At 43.5% G+C, this 25307-nt stretch overlaps 2 protein-coding genes across 2 annotated transcripts in view; one reads left to right on the top strand and one right to left on the bottom strand.

Moving 5' to 3' along the window:
* Positions 1–13515, top strand: part of ddx27 (DEAD (Asp-Glu-Ala-Asp) box polypeptide 27) — a 34182-nt gene extending 20667 nt beyond the window's left edge. Inside the window, exons 15-21 of the mRNA XM_043710135.2 lie at positions 1473–1579; positions 5504–5600; positions 6214–6308; positions 9941–10064; positions 10209–10305; positions 10975–11049; positions 12438–13515. Coding sequence (XP_043566070.2) covers positions 1473–1579; positions 5504–5600; positions 6214–6308; positions 9941–10064; positions 10209–10305; positions 10975–11049; positions 12438–12453 — 611 coding nt within the window. The 3' untranslated portion in view covers positions 12454–13515. The remainder of the gene's footprint in view (positions 1–1472; positions 1580–5503; positions 5601–6213; positions 6309–9940; positions 10065–10208; positions 10306–10974; positions 11050–12437) is intronic.
* Positions 13516–14911: 1396 nt separating this feature from the next.
* On the bottom strand, positions 14912–24645 carry snrpb (small nuclear ribonucleoprotein polypeptides B and B1). The gene is made up of 7 exons (XM_043710133.2): positions 24489–24645; positions 22452–22603; positions 20651–20762; positions 19374–19526; positions 17871–18000; positions 16846–16968; positions 14912–15165 (listed from the first exon to the last, which is right to left on the bottom strand). Exons 1-7 carry the CDS (start codon positions 24489–24491, stop codon positions 15128–15130), a joined length of 711 nt encoding a protein of 236 aa, XP_043566068.1. The 5' UTR covers positions 24492–24645; the 3' UTR covers positions 14912–15127.
* Between the last annotated feature and the right edge of the window lie 662 nt (positions 24646–25307).

A 25307-nucleotide genomic window follows, 5' to 3' on the forward strand; every position in this document is an offset into this window, starting at 1 on the left:
GATCCAGTATTCATCATTGGCCATAAGTGGGATTGTTAGCAGCTTCCTAAGCTTAATGAGGTTGAGTTTGTGTGGCCCTAGTCAAAGTTGTATGAGATAGATGCTGCCATTGCTGCCACTTTGGGTGTCATGAGATTTGATAGCTGTTCTTTGTTCTCCGTTCTGCTGGGGAAGATGCAGTGTTTACCATTTGTTTGTGTTAGTTTGACTGCAGTGTTCATACAATGCAAGAGTGTGAGGTTCCAAGAGGATGGTATAAATTCTCACCTGGTTGGAATTTGCCAGATTTGTAGTCTATTTGCATCGTGGGATCAACAGCAATCATGTTTTAGTGCACCAAAGTCTATTTTAAGTACGAAACAAGTATAGATTTTAAAACCATTTATTAACTCTTTCAGGTCTTGTGGCTACTGCCCCATAGCCTCTGGATTTCCCACTTGTATTTGTTAGGTGCTGTATGGCTCCTGATCATCATCAAATTACTTCTGCTGGAAAGCTGTGTTTGCAGTGGCATGTTTGATAAGAAATGGATTTGGATCTGATGTTCTCTTTAAAGTAACCTGCTGACCCTCACTGTCTAATCATTAGGACTAGGTGCTGCAGTGTGGTTGGTCCTTGTAACAACGTTGCTTTGCAAAGTGTTGTGCCTGCAGCAGAAGATGGGTCGAAGTGGTGGAGGCTGGTACAATTGCAACATTTAAAAGGCATTTGGATGGGTATATGAATAGGAAGGGTTTGGAGGGATATGGGCCGGGTGCTGGCAGGTGGGATTAGATTGGGTTGGGATATCTGGTTGGCATGGATGGATTGGATCGAAGGGTCTGTTTCCATGCTGTACATCTCTATGACACTATCCCAGCAGCATCAACCATAGTGGGCTGAATGGCCTTTTTTTAAAATTAAATTTGTGAGGGAGAGAAAGCAGTTTGAGCACAACATTCAAAAAACAAGACTTGTCATCTGCACCCTTAATAGGAATCCAACTGTTACACCACATGTCCTTCTGTTTAAATGGGAATCACGTGTGAAACGGACTCTTACATGACTGCCCTTTCATATTGCAACAGCTCCCCAGCATTCTGTAACTCCTTGTGAGCATCTTCACTGTCAGTTACATGTTGTTGAAGCAAGTAAAGAAAATTGGCACTGTTGACCATAGTTTTCACGGAGTTCACTCCAGTTTGTCTGATGCCTTGGCATTTGAAGAAAGATATGGGCTTTAGATGAGGGCAGCATTAGGCTAGGCACAGATGCCTTTCATAGTTAAAAAGCCTTCTATTATTCATCGTCTAGGCTCATAACTGTGAAATTGCTACTTGGCATGATGCAGGAGGGCTATTGACCCTGAATGTACTGTAACCCAACAGAGTGGCACCTCCAGGCAGGGGGCGTGACACCAGTGCCCCTGTGACATGTATGTGACCTTTCGTAAATGTAATCTCATGCTGATTCCCTGATCACTCTCTTCACAGAGGTGGTGTTGAAGTTCAGGGACAAGATTGAGAAACTGGAAAAGGAAATCTATGCAGTGCTGCAGCTAGAAAAGGAGGAGAAGATGCTTCAGCGATCGGAGGCTCAGGTATGTTGCATGTAAACTTTAAGGACTAGACTGCCCCCCTTTACATGTGGTTTGCATGACCAACCAAGTGTTAAAGGTGGATCAGCAGGTGATCAAATACTGGGAACATTCATCACAGTCTATTTGTAAGCCATTCAAAGTTGACAATAATTTATTAATATTTTAGCTTTTTTAAACTATATACAGAAAAACTTCAGTTATCTGAATATTAAATATCCGAATTTCGGATTATCCAAACAAGATCTCAAGATCCCATAAAAACATTATCCGTTATCTGAATAATCAGTTATCTGAACAAAATACTCCCCGCCCGTCTCATTTGGAAAATCAAGGTTGTTCTGTATATCACAGATGTGGGTAACTGCGAGCTTTGTGTTTGCTAATATCTGCCTCAGGTTCTGATTCACAATCTGATATACTAGGTTAAAGGGGGTCACTGCCAAAATATTTTTTTTTTTTTAGCCTGTTGCGATTTAATGTCAAGAAATGTATCAACAAGTGGAGAGTTTCTGTCATAGATTTTTTTACTCCCCTTACATTACTGATGAACTGTTGTGGAGTGGGTTAGTCTAGTTATTGCAGTGTTTTGTGATAAACTACACTGCAAGGAAATGATCTGCTTCTCTGCAATCAGCAAGCACTTGTTGAACCTGGTCTACTTGTTTAGAAGGAGTAGGCCATTCAGCCCCTCAAGCCACTTTCTCTATTCCATGAAATCATGGCTGATCTACCTCAATACCATTTCCCCACACTGTCCTGCTATCTCATGATGTCTTTAAGACCTAGAAATCAATCTATGTAGTGTGGACAAAATGGAGTTAATTTTGGTATGAAAAACAGAAATTAAGGGAGTTTCCTAAATAGAGAGAGATTGGGAAGTGTTGATATCAAATGTCAAAAAGGACGCGTGTAATTTTGATCATCAATCACGGAAGCTAACATGCAGGCACAGCAAACAATTAGGGAGACAAATTCTATGTTGGTCTGTACTACATGAATGAAGATGTCTAATATATGATTCCTGATGAAGAGCTTATGCCTGAAACGTCGACTCCCCAGCTCCTCGGATGCTGCCTGACCTGCTGTGCTTTTCCAGCGCCACCCTTTTTTGATTCTGACTTTCCAGCATCTGTGTCCTCCCTTTCTTCAGTCCTAAATAGTCTGTCTCTCTTTGAGATGACATTCCCTGATTCTAGGGCCGCCAGCCATAGACGACACGTTTCCTGAGTCTACCCTGTCGAGCTCAAGTCCAACTATAGCAGATGATAGAATTTGAATTCAATAAAAATCTGTAATTTACAAATAAAGTTAGTCTGATGCTGACCATGAAAAGCACTGTCGATTGTCATTAAAAACCCATCTGGTTCACTAATGTGCTTCAAGGACGGACACTGCCATCCTTACCTGGTCCCACATGTGACTCCAATGTGGTTGACTATTAACTTGCCCTCTGGGTCATTAGGGATGGGCAATGAATGCTGGCCTTACCAGATCATGTTTTACAAACTTGATTGAGTTTTGAAGAGGTGGCCAAGAAGAGAGATGAAGACAGAGTGGTAGACATTGTATATATGGGCTTTATCAAGGCCTTCAACAAAATTCCACATGGGAGACTGGTTATCAAGGTTAGATTATGTGGAATCCACTGTGAGCTAGCCAATTGGATATAAAATTGGCTTGATAAGTGGTAGAGGGTGGTGGTGGAAGGTGTTGTTCAGACTGGAGGTCTGTGACCAGCGATGCTCCGCAAGGATCTGTGTTGGGGCACTGGCCGCCCCCCCGCCCCAAGCTCCATGCAACACCGCCCTAAGACCCGTGCAACACTGCCTCCCAGCCCCGTGACACACCGCTCCCCCCCCCACACCAGCCCCGTGTGACAGCGCCCCCCCTTCACATCTGACCCCACCCCCCCCCCCCCATTATGCCCCTCACACCAGCCCCGTGCAACACCGCCCTCCCCACCGGCCCCTTACCCGTTCGACACCGCCCCCAGCCCTGTGCGACAATGTCCCCCTCACCCGTTTCCCCGTGCGACACTGCCCCCCGCACGTTTCCCCGCGCGACACCGCTGCCAGCCCCGTGCGACACCGCCCCCCTCCGTCCCCCCGCATCCCCCCATTACACACCGCCCCCCACACCAGCCCCATGCGACACCGCCCTCCCCCCCCCCCCCCGGCCCCTTACCCATGCGACACCTCCCCCCCGCGTGACACCGCCCCCCAGCTGCCAGCCCCGCGTGACACCCCCCCCCGCTGCCAGCCCCGTGTGACACCGCCCCCTCCGCCGCCAGCCCCACGCGTCCCCCCGCATCCCCCCATTACACACCGCCCCCCACACCAGCCCCATGCGACACCACCCTTACCCGTGCGACACCGAACCCCGCCCCCAGCTCCATGCGACACCAGCCCCCGGACCCGTGCAACACTGCCCACCGGCCCCGTGACACACTGCTCCCCCTCCCCCACACCAGCCCCGTGTGACACCGCCCCCCTCCCCCCTTCACCTCTGCCCCAGCCCCATTACACACCGTTCCCCCAGCCCCGTGTGACACCCGCCCACCCCCTGGCCCGGGCAACACTGGCCCCAGCCCCGTGCAACACCACCCCTCCCCACTCCCAGCCCCACGCGACACTGCCCCCCCGACACAAGCCCCGTGTGACATCGCCCCCAGCCCCATGACACATTGCCCCGCCCCCAGCCCCATGCAACGCTGCCTCCCCAACCCCAGTCACGTGTGACACTGCCCCCAGCCCCATCTGACCCCCCCACCCCTGTGCGACACCACCCCCAGCCCCGTGCGACGACCCCCAGCCCCGTGCGGCGCCCCCCGCCCCATGCAACACCGCCACCCCGCTACCAGCCCCGTTGCGACGCCGCCCCCCCAGCCCCGTTGCGACGCCGCCCCCCCCCCCCCCCCCCGACACTGCCCCCAGCCCCGTCCCCTGCCAGCCCCCAAACCTCTCTGGGGCAGCCGGACTGGACACGAACAATAAGACTGTCGCAGTTGCCTTTGTGAGTCTCCAAATAGTGTGCGCGCGCACACGCACAGCCACGTACGCAACCTTTTACTGCATCTTTTTGATAGTTTCCACCATTGCCCTTTACAGGACAGGACAACGTTGGGGAGATTATCTCGGGAAGTGGGGTTTAGGGTACACTTCTGTGTAGAACTCCAAGGAAAGTGCAGCGAGAGACAGAGGGCAGGCAGTCAGTCATTTGGAGACTGTAACCAAAAGACGTGATCACTGTTGAAAACACGTCTTTGATGTAATGTTTCCATTGGGACCTCGAGATCTCCTTCGGATAATCCAATTTTCGGATAATTGGTATTCAGATAATCGAGGTTCGTCTGTACTTTGATTTCTGTTCATTAACCAATTCTAAATTCGTACCAGTATATTATCTCCAATTCCAAGTGCTGTAATTTTATTTGCTGATCTCTTATATGGGCTGTTCTCAAAATCCGAACACCTCAGTCTCTGGTCTCCCCTTATCTAGTCTGCTATAGCACCCTTCAAGTAGTCCAACAGGGTTATCAAATATGATTTCCCTGTTGGGAAAAAAAATCTATGCTGACTGCCTAAACTTTTCAAATGTCCGGTTATCACAGTTTTTACAAAATATTCTAGCATTTCCTCGCTGCTGATGTTGAGCTAGCACGTCTCGTTTCCACGCTTCTCTCTTTCTCTTCCTAAATAGCGAGATTACATTTGCCTTTCAATCCACCAGAACCAATCTCAATTCAGTGAAGGTGATCGCCACCTATTTTTAGACGATGATAGCCTATGTTTTTTTTTCCCCAGCAACTTTATAACCCATTTTTCCTTTGATCGAGTGCAAACTTTAACTTGGTAGCCATCGTTTGATCAGTTTTCCTGTAGGGTGTTTTGTACCTCAAAGCAATGCATTTTGTTGTTGTTGCAGATTAACACTGCCAAAAACAAGTTACAGAAGGACAGCAAAGAGACAAGACCAGAGCGTACCTGGTTTCAAACCAGAGAGGAACGGAAGAAAGAGAAAAGTGAGCTTCATTCTGTAGAGTGTAGCAGCCCTATTAGATGACACAGCATGGACATGTATAGTTTTTATAGTGACTACCTATGATGTGATGTAAAGGGAAAATTATCATAAGATTAATGCTAAACTCATTTGGCTGACAATCTACAATTCTAATACAAGTCTTAACCTATTTATTTAAATTGGTTAAAGCCCATGTAATAACCATCTGGAATTGAGAAACTAACGATGGTCATGAAACCATTGTCAAATGTTGGAAAAAGCCATCAGCTTCAGTAATGTCCTTTAGGGGAGAAAACGTGGTCTGACCTATGTATATTTCCAGGGCACACAGCAATGTGGTTCACCCTTAACTGCTCCCTTCCCGATTAGGGATGGGTAATCAATTCTGGCCTAACCAGTGATGCCCACATCCCATGAATGCATAAAAAGGAACTCATCAGGCTGAAAACATTCTGGCATGGTGTAGAAATGTCATCTCTGGAGGGAAGTGTAATTACATCTTTCAGTGCTTACACGACCAGTTCCCATTAAATGTGAACAGAGATGTTAGTCATGTAAAACCTGACAGAAATATTTCAGATGATAAATATGGTCAACCTTTGTTTTAAATACAGTTGCAAAGGCTCTTCAGGAATTTGACATTGCCTTCAGAGGTAAAAAGAAGAGAAAGTTGCTCATGGAAACTATTAAGAAGAGAGGAGAGATGACTGTGAGTACCATTTAGTGTTTTGTGGATTAATCTACCCCTGAATTATTTTGGAGCATTATCCCTGATGATAACTCATGAATATTGTCTCTCTGGTTAGTCAGGCTGTGGAATTCTTTACTGCAAAGGAGTGTTGAGCTTGGGTTAATATCTATATTAGAGACTGATCTCAACAGCTTTTTTTTTATTAGTAAAGAAATTGAGGGTTATGAGGATAAGGCAGGAAAGAGGAGTTGTAGACTGTCAGATCAGCCACAATCTCATTGAATGATGGTGCATACTTGATGGGCTGAATGGCCTAATTCTGCTCCTGCCTCTTACGGTCAGATAAGGAGTACAGAAGTTCACACCTTCCTCATGGCTGACTGAGAGTAAATGTGGAAATAAACTAGGCAATCTAGCACATCTCAGGTTTAACCCCAGATCTCTGCTGAGGTGTCTAATCACAACCAGGACAGCAGTGTAGTAAAATATAGTTAGTCTCCCATGTCTTTCAGTTAGGGAGGTTAGAGGCGCAAGAAACCAAGTTTTTGTTCCTGATTAATGTTGTGGGATCGTGTTCAAATAACGACCGAAATCAGTGTGTGGCAAAAATAGCCTCAGTATTCAGCAATCACAGCACAAGGTCGAGGCAGCAATAGAACCCTGAAATACATTTCTTACAAGAGCCCCTTTATACATTTCTTATATATCATTACTATAGTGTTACATTTTTCATCTATAGTAAACAGCAGTTTGAAGGGTTTCTGTCCTGGGAGATAGAAGATGGGTTAAGAATGTGCTAACTGCTGGCTGCTCCTTCTGTCCAGGCTGCTTGCATAATTAGAGGTGTTAGTTCTTTTGTCTTTTAATTAGTAGTGTTTGTATAAAAAAGTAGGCCTATATGCTCCAAATAAGTTAGAGATTGTAATAGGAGAATAAAGGATAGTAAATTGATTACTTCAGCTGTGTGGTGAGATTTATTTACTATTTGTCAGTATGAGTTTCATTCATTCATGCAGTTTCATGCAAGCACAGATTTGTCAGTTTCTTAAAGGGATAATGGCCCAGTTAAAAGGTACTTAACAGGTAATGTTTCGTGAAAACCTGATGTTGTTCTGTATGCTGATAAGGTGTGGAAATGTGGGTTTGAAAGGATTGTTTTTAAATTTGGACACTACAGAACTGCAGTTTTATGATTGAATGAATGAAACCTTGCTATAGTAAAACAGTGGGTTAGTAAAGAGTTACGAATGAGTGGGAACCTGGTCTTAATGAACGTGGCGAGTACTGTCTATCGATTCTTGTCAGGGGTGTCAGTGCAATGAGTTTGGGTATTAATCTCAGGGTTATTCCCAATGCGAAACTCATTGGAGATGGTGAAGAAGAGTAGCCTACTAGATCAAGTCAGTGTTGCTGGAAAAGCACAGCAGGTCAGGCAGCATCCGGAGCAGGAAAATTGATGTTTCAGGCTGGAGCCCATCATCAGGAATGAGGCTGGGAGCCTCGGGGCTGGAGAGATAAATAGGAGGGGTAGAGAAGGTAGCTGGTAGTGCAATAGGTGGATAGAAGAAGGGGTAAAGGCAATAGGTCAGAGAGGAGGGTAGAGCGGATAGGTGGGAAGGAAGATTTACAGGTGGGGCAGGTCATGAGGGTGGTGCTGAGCTGGAAGGTTGAAACTGGGGTAAGGGGGGCGGGGGGTGGGGGGTGAAATGAGGAAACTAGTGAAGTCCACATTGATGCCCTGGGGTTGAAGTGTTCCAAGATGGAAGATAAAGCGTTCTTCCTCCCGGCATCGGGTGGTGAGGGAGTGGTGACTGAGGGGGCTCAGGACCTGCATATCCTCTGCAGAGTGGGGGGGAGTTGAAATGTTCAGCCACAGTGTGGTGGGGTTGATTGGTGCGGGTGTTCCAGAGATGTCTCTTTGGAGCCTTGGATGGAGGTGAGGGGCAAGGTGTGGGTGCAGGTTTTGCAATTTCTGCATTGGCAGGGGAAAGTGCCAGGAGGGGAGGGTGGGTTATTAAGGGGCCTCACCTTCTACCCCACAAACCTCCACATAAATCGCATCATCCACCAACATTTCCACCACCAGGGATATATTTCCCTTCCCAATTCTATCTGCTTTCCGCAAAGACCGTTCCCTCCGTGACTACTTGGTCAGGTCCACAACCCCACTTCCATCCACCTCTTAGCTACCTTCCCTCCCAGCCCCACCCCCCTCCTATTTATCTCTCCAGCCCCGAGACTCCCAGACTCATTCCTGACTCAAGGCTCCGGCCCGAAACGTCGATTCCCCTGCTCCACTGATGCTGCCTGACCTGCTGTGCTTTTCCAGCAGCACACTCTCAATTCTGATCTCCAGCATCTGCAGACCTCACTGTCTTCTATTAGATCAAATCATCCCACTCATGCCATTTGATCCATGTACAATTAACGGAAGATTGGTGAAGAAAGAAGGACTTCAGATTCTTACAAAGCTGCGCCAAGTTCAACTCACACCAAATAGAATCTGAGGTCTTCAGGAGAAGGCCAAAAGAGCAGAGTACTTGAACTGTTTTTCTTAACTGTTAATTCACAGGTCATGGGTGTAACAGGGTAGGCCAACATTTATTGCTCATCCCTATATTTCCTGGAGGAAGAATGGTGAGCTGCCTTCTCCATTGGGAGTGGGAGATGCACAGGCAGTACCATTAGGAAGTGTATTCCAGAATTCTGACGCAGCCACAGTGAAGGAATGTCAACTGTGGTTCCAATATCAGGATGATGTGTGGCTTAGAGGGGAACATGGGTGAGATGGTGTTCCCATAAAGCCACTGCCCCAGTTTTTCTAGTGGGTACAGTTTCTAGGTTTGTGTTGCAGGAGCCTTGATGGAGACTGAGAAAGGTAGCTAAATCTAGGTATAGAACATAAAACATTACAGTGCAGTATAGGCCCTTCAGCCCTTGATGTTTCGCAGACATTGAAACCAATCTGAATGCCATCTAACCTACACTATTCCATTATAGATGTAGAATCCCTACAGTGTGGAAACAAGCTCTTTGGCTCAACAAGTCCACACCGATCCTCCGCAGAGTAACCCACCCAGACCCATTCCCACAGTGCTCTACATTTACCCCACACCTAATTCACCTAACTGACACATCCCTGAATACTATGGGCAAATTTAACATGGCCAATTCACCTAACTTGCACATCTTTGGATTGTGGAGGGAAACCAGAGCACCCGGAGGAAACCCACGCAGAGACGGGGAGAATGTGCAAACTCCACACAGACAATTGCCCGAGGCAGGAATTGATTTCAGATCCCTCGCACTGTGAGGCAACAGTACTATTATTATCCATATGTTTATCCAAATTAAGTAATAAGGGATTTTACAGACCAGAAAACTCTGCACAGTGCCATTTGACTGATCATTGGTGGATTTTCAAAATTTCTCTCCCTCTTTGTTTGTGGAAATGCTTGAGGTCGGCTCCATACATCCCTGTCGTGGCATTGGCAAAGTCAGGGATGCTCTGTTTAGGAGATAGAGACAATCAACCTATCTGATTACTCAGTCACCTTCGGTACCTTAAAAACACTGGCTTCAGGTGATTCCCATGTGGGAGGTTGTGGTCTATTACAGTAGGTTTGGTAATGTCTTCTCATTTACTCCAGGCGGAAGAGAGGACACAGTTTGAAATCACGAAATCGCAGATGTACGCAGAACGTGTTGCTAAACGAGGCCGTAAGCCAAAGAGAGCGAGGGTGATGCCTGAGGATGAACCAAAGCCCACAGCAGGTACATGAACAGTCTCACTGGTGTGGGTGAAACCAGAGTCCAGTGTATTTCTGATACAACAACACTTTGCTGTGGAAATTGTTTCTACTGAATGATGCAGTTTAAAATGTGTTTATATATTGAGCAAATTTTTGTTATCTTCAGAGGGTAAAAAGAACAGAACAAACAAATCAAAGAAATCTGTGTTTGATGAAGAATTAACAAACACAAGTCAAAAGGCCCTTAAACAGTACAGAGCTGGGTGAGTAGCATTAAATTACTGATCTGATGGGTGAATGGGGGCCCGTTTTGAGGGAGGAAGACCAGCACTGAGCAAGGTGTATGAATATTGTGTTTGGGAGTGGAACAGCTGCATGTAGTTGGACGGGAAGGGGAGGGTTCCCCACCTTTGTGGAATCACTCAGGTGGCCAGAGCTTCAGAGGACAATGGAGCCGAGTTGGACAGTAGAGAACCTTCATCGGATAGGAAGATGTGCTGTGTGTCTAACTGTATAGATGAGAGGTGCCTTTTATATATAGCAAGGGCAGAAGACAGCACTGCTGTTGTGGATATTCTCCTGGGGTAAGAGGGAGGTTTCCTTGTGAATAGATATTCTGAAAAGCTGTCTTGAATGTATAGCTGAGTTATCTCTACCTGAGTTGCATTGAATGATGTGCACAACTTTGTTTTTAAATTTTGCAAATCTTTTCTCCTGATGGTGTAACTGTTGTTGCCACCACCCTTTGTACCTTACCAAAGTGGGACATGTGAAAGAACTAAATAAACTGTTGAATCTGACCAGACAGAGCAGTCAATGGCAGGCTGACCTTTACATATCCTTTAAAAGGAATCCCTTGTGTAAATGGTTTAAAAAAAATTTTTCTGCAGCATATCAAAAGAATTATTGATATAATATTGGTTTCTCTGCAGGCCATCCTTTGAGGATCGAAAGAGGCTGGGGATAAAGCAACACAAAAAAGGCGGTTCCTTTAAATCCAAGTCCAGGTAAATGGTTCTGCTGTAAAACAAATATTTCTTATTGGCTACTCCTGCAGAGGATTGGAAGAGGGCTACTGCTGCATGTATAGTTATGGTCACAAAACCAGTGGTTCCACAGCCCAAATCACGAATGATGATTAAGTTGAATTATATGCTCTAATTGTTCTTGTCCTTCAACATGAAAACGTATCAGTCTCTCATTATGCTCATCAAATTGAGAAATCCCCCAAGTTCTCAGAGTTGTTTGGATTTTTTTTAAAACAAGTATTATTCTCGATGTTTCTGCCCTCTCCTGAATGCTCTAAGTCGAGTTGGCTTTGATGCAGTTTCACAGGCACAAACAGACCTCTGGTACATCACCCAAGGTTGGTCTTTCAGATGTGGTTCAACATCCACAAAAAGGGTTCAGAAAAGATTTACAAGAACGTTAATAGGATTGGAGCTATAGGGAGGCCAAAGAGGCTGGGACTATTTTCACTGGAGTGTCTGTGGCTGAGGGGTAACCTTATGGAGGTTTATAAAAACATTAGAGGCATGGGATAGGGTAATTAGACAAGGTCTCTTTTCTGCTATGGGGGAATGTAGAACTAGAGGACATAGGTTTAGGGTGAGAGGAAAAATTTAAAAATGTCCTAAGGGGCAATTGTTTCACGCAGAGGGTGGGATGTGTGTGGAATGAGCTGCCAGAGGAAATGGTAGAGGCTGCTGCACTTACAATATTTAAAAGGCATCTGAATGGGTATATGACTAGAAAGGGTCTGGAGGACTATGGGCCAAGTGCTGGCAAATGAGACTAGTTTAGAATATCTAGTCAGCATGGATGAGTTGGACTGAAGGGTCTATGACTTCATAATTTGTTCATGGCTGCCATTACAACTGACCACTTGCCCATTTGTTTAACCGCACTACTATAGCTGTATACAGACCACAAATGCACACCTCAAAAACTGAAAACCCACCATTGCAACTTGCAGAAAAAAAATACAACAGATCTGTTCATCAATTTTAAGTTTTGATCAGGAGACTTACCATGAAAATAGTTTGGGTATTGGAGATTCCTAACTGCCTCACTCATTTGTCAGGAAACTAACTGCCCTTGATATGGCCCAACACATGACCCTTCACCTATATGGTTGGTTCCTGTCATCCTTGAGTGGAGTAGTTAATATTGTCTTGTTACATGGTATTATCCTGATCTACCAAGAACAAATGTATGCTCCTACATGTACCATTTTCAGTGTTTTCAAAACTGATTGATTGGCTTGTGTGAAGTCCAGCATTTAATGTGATTCTTTTGCTTAATTACCCCTTTTGCTGTTATCTAGTTCTTCAGGTATTAACTGTTAGCATGTTAAAGCAGCATACATGTTGATTGTATATGTGATGTGTTTCAGGTACAAGAGGAGATGAAGCTACTAACAAGGTTTTGGAAAATGCATTGCAAAAGTGAATATCTTTCAGAAATGGGCCATATTTATTAGTGAGCCTGTACCACACCTGGAAGAATCGCTATTTAAAAACCAAAAGCAATCATTGCACTTGCCTTTAAACCCTGTTGGAATTGTGATTTTTGCACCTTTCACTAAAATGACAATAGTGTTTGTTTTGGGTTCAGCACTGTGTGTAGGTTGGACTCAATGCATAACTGAGAAACACCATTTCACATAATTATCACTGTATCCAAAGCTTGTGCAAAGATTTGTAGCTCGGGTGCTCATTGTTGTGGTTCTGTTCGCCGAACTGGGAATTTGTGTTGCAGACATTTCGTCCCCTGTTTAGGTGACATCCTCAGTGCTTGGGAGCCTCCTGTGAAGCACTTCTGTGATCTTTTCTCCAGCATTTAACGTCTGCAACACAAATTCCCAGCTCGGTGAACAGTATCACTGTATCCTGCAGATTTATCTAAAGCAAACTCAGCAAATTAACTCAAGTTCTCTTCTATGATGACCTACTCTTTAATAATCCATTTTCAGCTACACAGGAATTCTGTTGCTACTTTACCCAAATTTTCATTAAGTAGCTGATATATTTTTGTGATAATCTTAATTTTAATCCAAAAGACAGGAGAGCAGGTGTTTGACTTACTGAATTTTCGACCAAGGTTAGGAAAGAGGCAATCCTCTCCATTGTTAATTAGTGATGCTTTCCAGGGGTTGCATATAGGTAATGGTTGAGGAGAGGATTTGGCTTGTTTTCAAAGCAACTTCTGATCACCCAAGCAGCAGTACAGTTCCTATTACCCATGACAACAAAACTACATGGGATGGGTTCAGTTGGTGAAACTGTTCCTTGGTAAGGAATGTCCTTGACCAATGTGTTGCATTACGGCAATATTCAGGTGAATGAAACACTGTACAGCAGAAGAATGGCCATCATTCTTGGATTGATTCTTTGTATATTCTCAAATATTTGGATTGTTTTCATGTATGCTGTATATGGAGTTGTAATAAAACATTCACTTTTGCACCAAAACTTGTAACAATGTTAATTTTGCATGATGTTCCCAAGATTGACTGTAGCAAAAAACTGTCCCCTTCATATGTGAATCCACAAGTTAACAGCCATTAAATGTTTGTCATTTTATACCTGCACTACTACAGCTGTATATAGTCCACAAATGCACACCTCAAAAACTGAAAACCCACCATTGCAACTTACAGAAAAAAAGTTGAATAGTTCTGTTCAATTTTAAATTTTGATCAGAAGACTTACCATGAAAATAGTTTGGGTATTGGAGATTCCTAACTGCCTCACTAGTCAGGTAGCAACTGTCTTGATGTGGTGATACACATTTAGTAATCAGTTCACAGGGACATAACTTTTTTTTGGACTGCCACAACTAATTCATATAAATAACACATATGCTTGAAAACTAAAAGATCTGTTCATCCTCATTTTGACCTGCATTGAAATTTGTTTGTTTACCTGCTCACTTTACAAACAGGCACTTTTATACTTAACTAATGAATGTCACAATGGTTCTAAAACTCTGCTCAAAAAATCCTGAATTACCGAACTCTTCATAAAAGGAAGTTGTGAAATGTAGCTTTACTACAATCCTCTAACTTCCTTACTGCCAAGTACTAAAGACAACTAGTGTCAGCTAATAGTCTTGAATTGTCATCCTTATTTAAAACATTTTTTAAAAACAGAAATAAAAGTGCAGAAAGAATAGGAATAGGAAAAATGTAAAGTCTAGAAGACTTGCAAGGGATTCCTTCCTCAAAACAGAGACTGTACATGATATACCTACGAGATCTCAAATCAAATTGTTTCCTGGTTACTGCAAACATTTACCAGTTTTGTGGAAAAGTGTCTCTTCTTTAGATTAGAAGAGATTCCCTACCCTGTGGCAACTGACCCTGCAAAATGTGACCCATTCCCCTACCCTATATTTACCCCTGATTAATACACCTAACACTTGGCAATTTAGTATAGCCAATTCACCTATCTGCACATCTTTGGATGTGGGAGGAAACCTACAGGGAGAATGTGCAAACTCCACACAGACAATGGTCCATGCTGGGAATCAAACCTGGGTCTCTGGCACTGTGAGGCAGCAGTACTAACCACTGAGCCACCATGCTGCTCTTTCCCTAGCCCAAAGACTCCACGTTTGAGACAAGCTAACGTGAAGAGTAACTATTGTATTTTTTTCTTAAGGAAGCATAGTAACATGCAGTAGGAACAAAATCTCTAAAAAAGATGTGAACCAGTCAGGAGGCAAGGCTGAAGGTCCTTCAAATGAGTCAAACTATTCACTGCAATTTTGAAATGTCAACCTCATCTATTTCTGAATTTTCAGAACATTTCAGTCATTTGTTCCACAAAAAAACTCACTTGTTTTCAAGGACCATTACATCAAAACTCATTTTACTAAAACATTTTAATAAAAATGTCAAATATTACAATAAAAAGGAAACATCACGTTTACAGAAAGTCCCAGAAGTTTCAGCAGTTGCATTGCAACCACCAGCCATTATGAATGGCAAGATTTGGAAATTCTCTGCTCGGATTACAACTCCAATACAGCAGTCAAACATTCCCATGTAGTTGATCAGCCTGAACATTGATGGTTTTATTCTCACGGTCTTGGTGGTCGCATGCCAGGTGGAGGAGGACCTGAAAAGGAAACTGTACATTAGATACACCAATAAACTTTGTTGCAATGCAATCTAAATATCAGCTTCAGAGACTGGGTTTATATTAAATGAACAACACAGATAGGAGAAAAAGTATGTAACAAATAATTGCCTGTCCTTATCCCTTTGGGGTGGCACACTGGTTATCACTACTGCCTCACAGCACCAGGGACCTGGGTTCTATTCTAACCTTGGCAACCATCTGTGTTGAGTTTGCATATTCTCCCCATGTCTGTGTGGGTTTCATCCAGGTAGTCTGGTTTTCTCCCACAATCCAAAGATGTGCAGTTTGGGTGAATTGACCATGCTAAATTATTCAGTGTTCAGCTATGTGTAGGTTAGGGCATTAGTCAAGGTAAATACAGGGGAGTGGGTCTGGGTGGGTTACTCTTTGGAGGGTCACTCTTTGGAGGGTCAGTGTGGACTTGTTGGGCCGAAGAGCCTGTTCCCACACTGTAGGAATTCTAATCTAATCCTCTATTGGAGGCACAACGAAAAACATGAAGTGACCATATTGCTTGTCTGACATTCAGTACAGAATTAGCTGCAATTTCTGTAGAATCAGAGGATAGAGCATGTTCTTCAGTTATTGCTAAAACTCCATCTCTTCCCAGTTAACCGCCTACGGTTGAGCCAGACTGTTCATAAACTTTATTTAATGTCAGGCTCTGAGATGAGTGTCTGATTACCAAATTATATCACCTTTTATGCACTGAAGCTCACCTGCCACCTATCACAACTAATCATTATCTTGAGAGTTTAAATGTTCTCTCCAGAATCTACCATTCTTAAAAGTTGTGTCATCAGCAAACTGAAATTATCCACTACTCAACCAGTTTAGATTATTAATGTGGATCAGGAAAAGGTCTCAGTACCAACCGTGGGGAACTCCACTACAATTTTTAGGTTTTGTCACCCCACTTTAATAAGATAGATGCAAAAGGAGTCATTGAACATTTCAGTCATGCCCCCTGTCTCCAGAGGTAAATCCCCTTGTTTGTTTAATCCACCTTATTCCTTTTACAGCAATTTTACTATCTATATGCCTATTGAATACTTTAGGGTACCCCTTTACGTTGGCTGCCAGCATTTTCTCAATTTGTTTCTCTTATTTGCTTACTGACCTCCCCTGTGAACCTTTGGTATTAATCACTTTACTCAGTTTGACACCTGTCATAAAGACACTTTCACCTTTTTCCTAATTTCTATCACCTTTGTCATCTAGGGAGTTGTAGATTTGTTTGTCCTACCTTTCTCATTTGACGGAATATAGCTTTACCCAAACCATCTTTATTTTTCCCCCACTGACCTCTTGTTCCACTCAACGATGACTAGTTCCTTTCTTGTGCCGGCTAAGGACAACTCTTACTCTGGATTGTTGCATGTCAGTTAAGGACATATGATGAGAACAAATATCATGTACATGCCTGACCAAGTTAGAGTAACAGGCTCCTTCCTGAATCTTATTGGTTATTTAATGATAAACTCACAGCTTGTACTATCATTTTCTGTATCAGTCCACATATGAGCTCAATTTCACCTGCTACCATCGTGGAATTTTATCTCCTTGATTAAATGTGAAGACATTTATAGTTTATTTGCTTTTGTCATAATGCAAGATTCCAACCATTAGTTCAATGCTCATTTAACTCAAACGCACCTCGCATTCCTGGCGGTGGCGGTCTCATTCCTGGCGGCATTCCCATTGGTGTTCCTCTTCCAGGAGGCATTCCCATTGGTGGCCCCATAGGTGGCCTCATACCAGGAGGAGGACCCATCATACCTACAAACACATTAAAATCATTTTCATTACTCCAGCACAATTTGCAAATTGTTGGGAGCCACTCTTTTCTTAGCTGAAATAACTGCATCACTGTACCACACAAACAGGGACTACATACAGTTTGACATCAGCAGAGGTAACAAAACATAACCCTGCCTGATAGTGCAAATTTAGCAGCAACCCTATATCAGGCACTGAAACCAATTACATAGTGTGGGAAACATGGCCAACTCAGAACAGAACACCCATTAAACTACAGTGGAAGCAAGTCATCTTGATCCCTTTAAGACTGCCCAAGAACATTTAGCTAAAAATGCAGTTTCTTAAATGCATTATCAAAGTTTCACTTTTCACACTGTCCACCTCAAACAAGTGAACAGAACTAATCATGCATAATAAATTGTTAAGTAACAGACTTTAACAGTCCTTCAATGAAATGTAGATTTATTGCTTCAAACATCAACATACTGAATTGCTACTCAGGTGGTTCTGACACTGTACACACTGAAGACTGGATGTCTGTCCTGTAAAACAGAGCTCCCTTGCTGCTCAATTATATCCCCTGCCATATCAAAGAGTATGGGAATAAAAAAAGTCAGAACTAAAGGAACAGGAAATTTGATAACAAACCCCTGTGTAGACTAACTGTACATTCTACAATAAACACTACTAGTGATGCTTGCGGGAGCTTGCTGAGCCTCCATTAGTTGCCATGTTCTACAGTACAGTGATTATACTTGTATATAAAAAACCTCTAACTAGAAAGCACTTGAGGCATCTGGCTGTCATGAAAAACATTTTTTTAAAAAACCACAACCAAGCAGCCTCCATGTATCTCTCTCCAGCAGACCTCAGTCCACCTCAGTTCACTGTCCACCATTGCAGACTGATCAAATTCTCACCTGGTGGGGGTGCTCCACGCCCCATTGGTGGGGGTCCACCACGGCCTGGTGCATATTGTTGAGGTGCTGCTGCGATACTGGATGTAACGGCAGCTGCTGCAACAGTTCCACGTGCCTGGGGTGTCATCACCTATTTACAATCAACATGAACAGCAACAGTAATAACATGGCTCTTAACAGTACTTTATATAGGCAGTCCCCAATTTACAAGAATCAACTTACAAATGCTCATACTTATGAATAAGATCCCACTCGGGTGCATATCAATGCTATTTTAAATATCTGACAGGTGAACATGTCCTCATACTTATAAAATAGCTATTTCATATTGTCCTACATGGTTTTTGGATTTGTGTTCAAATCAACTTATGCAAGTACTCAAAAATGGAACCTGGGGAGCCTGTGTTAAATCTGTCGCATTTGAGCATCATGCTCAAACTAGTTTTAGATTGCGAACTTCTATCTATAGATGAACTGCAATACCACTAATGCAGAGGAAAACATGCACAGTCCCAACAAGTGCTCTCACCAAGCTTTGGAAATGAGAGATTGCAGCAACTGTGAATGTGACACAGGGAACCAACAGCACTTCCATAAGCACCATTCCGTTTAATGTGCAGGACTGTAAAATGATACAACAGTCACACAGGGTAGGGCGGCACGGTGGCTCAGTGGTTAGCACTGCTGCCACACAGCACCAGGGCCAGGGTTCTATTCCAGCTTCAGACGACCATGTGAAGTTTGCACATTCTCCATGTCTGCGTGGGTTTCCTCTCGCAGTCCAAAGATGTGCTGGATGGGTGAACTAGCTATGCTAAATTGCGCATGGTGTTTAGGTTTGGTGCATTAGTCAGGGGTAAATGTAGGGAAAATGGGTCTGGGTGGGTTAATCTTCAGAGGGTTGGTGTTGGCATGTTGGGCCAAAGGGCCTGTATGATACTGGAAAGGGAAAAAAAGATTTACAATTATGTTACGAAGTCTGGAAGGTTTGAATTATAAGGAGAGGCTGTGCCTTTTTTCTGGGAGCATGGGGGGCCGATTGATGACCCTTTAGAGGTTTATGCCCCTCATGAATTTAAGATGAATTTGTTTTTTCCTGAAGTTAGAGGAGTCCAAAACTAGAGGGCACAGGTTTAAGGTGCGAGGGAAAAGATTTAACAGGGACTTGAGGGGTAATTATTTCACAGAGGGTGGTCCATTTATGAATGAGCTGCCAGAGAAAGTTGTGAAAACAGGTACAATGTCAACACTTAAGACGACATTTGGACAGGTACATGGATAGAAAGGGTTTAGAGGGATATGGGCCAAACCTAGACAAATGGGAGTAGTTCAGTTTAGGAAACTTGATCGGCATGGACAAGTTAGGCCGAAGGGCCTGCTTCCACGCTGTGTAACTCTAAACAGCATTATGTAAATTAGAGATAAAATGCTGGACGTATTTAAAGTGAAGCAGCTTGGGTTAATGCACTCCTGCATACAATTAACAAATAGGAAGACTTTCACCTGCTGAGATGGGCCTCCAACTCCCCGGACAGGACCTGATAACCCAGCTGGGGCCTGGGGCATTGGTGCTCCAGCAGGAACACCACGACCTGCTGCCCGGCCAATACCAGGACCTCCAGCTGCACCAGCAAGAGGCACACGAGCAATTCCAGTCTGTAATAAAAAAGGGATAGCAAGTGATTCATGAATTCTGCACAGCAATTAAAGAACCAAAATCCAAAACTAACATACCAACAAATCAGAATGACAGGCTGTTACAGCTCCTTTTGTCACCAGATCTCCTTAGGTCACACAGACACTCTGGCCAAAAGGGCAGGATAAAGAATATATCACCACAAACTGTCAAATATTTGTGCTTTACGGTCTGACCAGTAACTGTTGTCTCCCAATTTATCCCCTATGCACCAGCATCCACCACAATCACCTGCTGCAATCTCCCTGGTACTCACCATAAACTGCCACTGCCTTTCTGAAACAGCAACACTACTCAGAACTAATGATAACCAAGACAGAGTTAATAGAATTCTTTAATCTCACTTGCAGTGGAGACCTTTTTTTGTCACCTTGAACTCAAGTAAAATTGATTTGTATCACTAACGTAGATGCAAATAGCCAGATTAATGCTTTAATAAACAGCACCCAAAGACTGACATCCATCATTTCAGCCCCGTAGTAGATTAGCACATTAATAACTCCCACAGGGAAGACCTTCAAGATTTGAAGTTATAAACACCATCCACAAACCAATTCTTACAAACCAACAGATTACTGAATCACTATTTGTTAGATAATGGGTTCAGCTTTGTTTAGTTTGCATTCAATAGTCACACCACAGTACATTCAAATATTTGCTCAAATATCGTTGTGTCTAACCAATGCAAGATTGCAATCAGTAAGTTACTGGAACTCTCTTTCAGGTAATCATCCAAGTGTTTAGCTGCCATCACATTCGAAAAGTAAAACAGCTTTATGTAAAATCACATTTAGACAGTTGGCCAAGTTCAGCTGTGCCAGCAACCACTGGGTGATTCTTGCCCAAGTTTTATTCTTCCACCCACTTCACATTATTCCTTTAAAATACATCTCTGCTTCAATGACTAATTCATTCATTCAACTTCAATACTGCACTGAAATGAGGAGGTGTGGGGGGGGTTGAAATTGGAAACCAAATCCTACAGATACTAAATTGAACAGTTTCTTTTAAGGGACTTTCAAAAAGTTCCCTTCACATAAGAACCATCCATTTCCCAGGAACTCAGTGGATTCTGGATACTCACATCTTTGGGAGGAGGTCCTTCCACAGTCATAGAAACAAGGGTTTCACCTCGAAGCAAGACCAATCCAAGAACACGTTTCTCCTCCCGCTCTGGCTGCTTGGAGTTCTTTGGCCTTTGTGGAAAAACAAAAAGTCACATTTTCATAACCAGCTACTGACTCGTTATACTGTACCCTCAACATTTTACAACCAGCTAAATCAAAGAAAAGCATACAATTCTATTCAATTACTTCAGACTGATCCCTCATGGGAGAACCTAGGACCAGAGGAGACATTCTCAGAATAAAGATGCTCCAATTAACAGATTAGGAGGGATTCCTTCTGAGCGCTTTTGGAAGCCCTCATCACGGAGCTGTGGAGATACAGTACTTGTCTATATTTAAGGCTGAGATAGATAGATTCTTGACTGGTAGAATAACCAAGGATTATGTGTAAGGGCAGGAAAGCGGAAACAAGAAATGTTGCATCAGCCATGATCCCCATTCCATGGTGGAACAAGCTCAAGGAGCCCAATGGCCCACTCCTTTTCCTACTTCTCATGGTCTTATGGTTTATGGTGATACTGAATACTGCCTACCCTGCTGTACAAAAATGAGACAGTCCTTTATTACATGTAGACATAGAATTTACAAAGTGAAGTTGCTGCTATTGCACTCAAACTACTGACTCACTGGCCTATGTTGCGTGGTACCCATTAGTACCTCATACACAAAGGCCCATTCTTCATTTCCAACTCTGCAAAGTAATTGCAAGCAGGCTAACCAACCACAAAAGACATCAGAGTTATCAACACACATTCCACACAGGTGCAATTAAGCAGCAGTTGAAGACCATTCTGAGTGGTCCACAGGTAACAAACATTGCTCATGTGGTGCACTAAAATTGGCAATAAGCTTTTCCATTAAGTGTTCAAAACACTTGCTAACAACCAATACTGAAGGCACTGTTCTGGGTGTCAATTATTCATGAAGTTATAGACAAACAACACATAATGCAGGCAATCTAGCTTGGAATGAAGATGCTATTTGACAGACACCCTCAAAAGGCACCTGTAATTTTCTAAGTGCCTTGAGAAATGCTCTGCAAGACAGACTGACATTAATCTTAGATGATAAGTAATACAAAAGCAGGCACTAATGTCCTTTTATTTCAACACTGGTTTTAAAGTACAAATGAAATAACAGTGCATCAGTTTACTGCAAAGAGTAACTGCAAATAGGTAAATGCAACAAAAGGAATAGGGAACAAAAATGTAGTAGCCGATGCTAAAATTATATACTACATAGGTTATGGTGGAAAATATATTCTTCCAAAAAAAAAGCAAAAATTAGAATGAATTCTGCAGTATCTGAGGTAACGTACTCAGCTGTTTTCTTGTAAACAAAGCTCTCAAGATTGGCCCAGTGCTTGAAAGCTGCAAACTCATGAGGTATGGTTTCAGTAAATGAAGACTGTCTGGTTTTTATGTAGCTTGGTGATGGCAATCAAAAACAGAAGTTGCTGGAAAAGCTCAGCAGGTCTAGCAACATCTGAGGAGAGAAAAGTAAGTCAACATTTCAGGTCGGGTGACTCATCATTCATTCTGAAGGAAGACCACTCAACTAGAAATGTTAACTCTGATTTCTCTCCAAAGATGCTGCCAGACCTGCTGAGCTTTGAGCAATTTCTGTTTTTTTTCTGATTTACAGCATGCAGTTTTCCATTTTTATATAACAAGGGTTCCTCACAGAACACACTTAACGATGATACCAGACCACATAAATTGGATTTGTCATGAGTAACAATTTACAGAGTGATCTTACTTGATCTTCCTGAATTCATCACAGTCACATAGGATGAGGTTCATGTGTTTATCAAACGCCTTGAAGGTTCCAATGAAGATGCGCCCATCCTGAAGGATACATCTCATTCTGTAGTCAATGTGCTGAAGCATCTTACTGCTTTTACCCACCGTCTGAGGAAAACACAGCAATGAGTCCAAATGCTCCAACTAAACTTCAATCCAGTCAATCTCATCACATTTTGACTTGCAAGCACACCAACTATTATTTATTTAACAGCATGTTAGCAGAGTTGGGAGACTCAAACATACTGATTTATTTCCTACAGTTCCCTAGCTGACCAACATAAACCGGAGATGTGAATAAGGGTGCTCAAAAACAAGGAAATGGAAACCATCAAATACTCAAACTAACAGTCAAGAAAAAAACCTGTTGCCTTCCTAGCTGGCTTCAGCTTAAAATTTTACACTACAGATTGCATAGAGAAGGCTAATTCATCTGATCTCATGTTCAATGGATCATGTTACTTCAGTAAAGATGCCACCTGAATAAGTTGTAGTATTTCAAGCATTTATGTTCCTCATTTTGACAATAGAATCCCTGTCCTTACTATTGGAAGGACACATTGAAGGATTAAGTGGAACAGTGAGTTGGCATATTGACATTTCATCAGACTGAGGTCTAATCAACACAGCAGAAAGAAAGATTCCCATATACTAAGTACAAGGATTAAAATTAACTGAGTCAAATCATAAATTTGGTACAAACATACTGCACAAACATCAATGCAGATCTATGCAGCATAAATCTGGAATTTACATCTACCCTCTCTCTGATGCATAGCAGAGTGAGATTTCCTCACCCAGATCCTGACTCTGGATTGAGGAAAATAAAAAAAATCAGCTTCCATTCCAATTACACCAGATTCTAAACTGCTCCAAAAAAAAAGTGAAACATGCACAGGAAAGACTGCACACCTTGAAAATACAGTGTAAAAGCAGTAGACAAGTTAAAAAAAGATTTGTTTCAAAATGTATATTTTAAAACTATCTTATATTACTTGACTGTATTAGTCTCTACTTCAGGGCTCTCATCAGACAAACAAACTGTTTTTGCTTCCCAGTGCTGTTAACTTAATGTTTAGTCTATAACTAAATTTTCACCTTCAGATGAGATATTAAACTAAAATCCACCTGCCCTTTCTGGTGGTAGTAGACAATCTCAACACTATTTTGTAATACGTCATACCTAGGTCAATAATGCAAGCATCAAAGTCAACACTGAAATAAACAGACAACCAGATCATCACAGTGACAGTTGTGGGAACTTGCTGTACAAATTGGCTGCTTAAGTTGATATACATGTCAAAAAGTAGATCAGATGTAAAGCACTCTGCAGTGCCCTATGTTTAGTAATGGTTCTACGAAAACAAAAACATCTCTTTCTATTCAGCTAGTTAAGAAACCCCCCGACATGATTCCCTGGCAAGGCGCAGATCATAATCAGCAGTTTATATCTGGCAAAGGAGGGAAAAATCCTGGACAGAACAGATCAACCTGATCCCAAAACACGGCTCATCAGCATCTCAACGGAGAGCCTCCACCAGACAGAAACTGGACTGAGGAAGGGAGAAGTTTGGATTGGAAGGTTTTCCCTTTTTCACGCTATCTATTCCCCATTCATTTCCTTTCCCTCATCTTAGTCACCATTGTGAAAGTGGTTATCTAAACCAAGTCTAAACGATGGGAAACTAACCCTAGGCTGAATGGGGCGGCCACTGAACACGGATTTACCGTGGCACTAGGGGCTTTATGCTGGTTTTGAGGTCGCCATTTCGTACACAGAGTGCCGAGTACGAAGACTACGGCTCTACGAGTGTAAGTCTGGGCCTGGACGGCTTAAGGCCGCTCTCCCTCACTGTTACTGCCGAAGCCCGACTACCAGGCCGCGGTCTGAAGTGGGGAATAGCTCGTCAGAGCCATCTCAGCCGGTTCGCGGCGCAATATACCACCGGCATAATTCATCGGGGTCCCGAGTTAGGGCATCGAGCCTTCTTACCATGATTGCGGGCGGGATGGGCGCACAACCCGACGGATGGTAGAAGAAAACAAAAATTCCTGCGAGAAACGGCAGGTAGAAGAGGCGCGCGCAGCAGCCTGGGAAATACGCAGCGCCCTCCTCCCGCCCGCCGGCCGGCTACTCCGCGCTGAGCATCCTGGGATACTGGCGGAACCAGCCGGGAGGACCCAGAGAAAAAAACGACAGAAACCCTAAAGAGGTGGCCTGATGGCTGGGTCATCTGAAACAGATTCTGGATTAGTGGTGCTGGAAGAGCGCAGCAGTTCAGGCAATATCCGATGAGCAGTAAAATCGACGTTTCGGGCAAAAGCCCTTCATCAGGAATAAAGGCAGTGAGCCTGGAGGGTGGAGAGATAAGTTAGAGGAGGGTGGGGGTGGGGAGAAAGTAGCATAGAGTACAATGGGTGAGTGGGGAAGGGGATAAAAGTGATAGGTCAGGGGGGAGAGGATGGAGTGGATAGGTGGAAAAGGAGATAGGCAGGTAGGACAAGTCCGGACAAGTCATGGGGACAGTGCGGAGCTGGAAGTTTGGAACTAGGGTGAGGTGGGAGAAGGGGAAATGAGGAAACTGTTGAAGTCCACATTGATGCCCTTGGGTTGAAGTGTTCCGAGGCAGAAGGTGAGGCGTTCTTCCTCCAGGTGGTGAGAGTGCGGCAGTGAAGGAGGCCCAGGACCTCCATGTCCTCGGCAGAGTGTGAGGGGGAGTTGAAATGTTGGGCCACATGGCGGTGTGGTTGATTGGTGCGGGTGTCCCGGAGATGTTCCCTAAAGCGCTCTGCTAGGAGACGTCCAGTGTCC

Source organism: Chiloscyllium plagiosum, unplaced genomic scaffold (assembly GCF_037043375.1).
Source record: "Chiloscyllium plagiosum isolate Xiang-an unplaced genomic scaffold, Cpla_swu_hap1 HiC_scaffold_15, whole genome shotgun sequence".
NCBI classification, from domain to species: Eukaryota; Metazoa; Chordata; class Chondrichthyes; order Orectolobiformes; family Hemiscylliidae; genus Chiloscyllium; species Chiloscyllium plagiosum.

Excerpts from the sequence above, each read along its gene's own strand:
- snrpb (XM_043710133.2), bottom strand. Across the intron at positions 20,763-22,451 it reads GATGAATTCAGGAAGATCAA|GCCAAAGAACTCCAAGCAGC; the intron begins GTAAGATCACTC and ends TTTTCCACAAAG. Across the intron at positions 16,969-17,870 it reads GCGTGGAGCACCCCCACCAG|GTATGATGGGTCCTCCTCCT; the intron begins GTGAGAATTTGA and ends ATGTGTTTGTAG.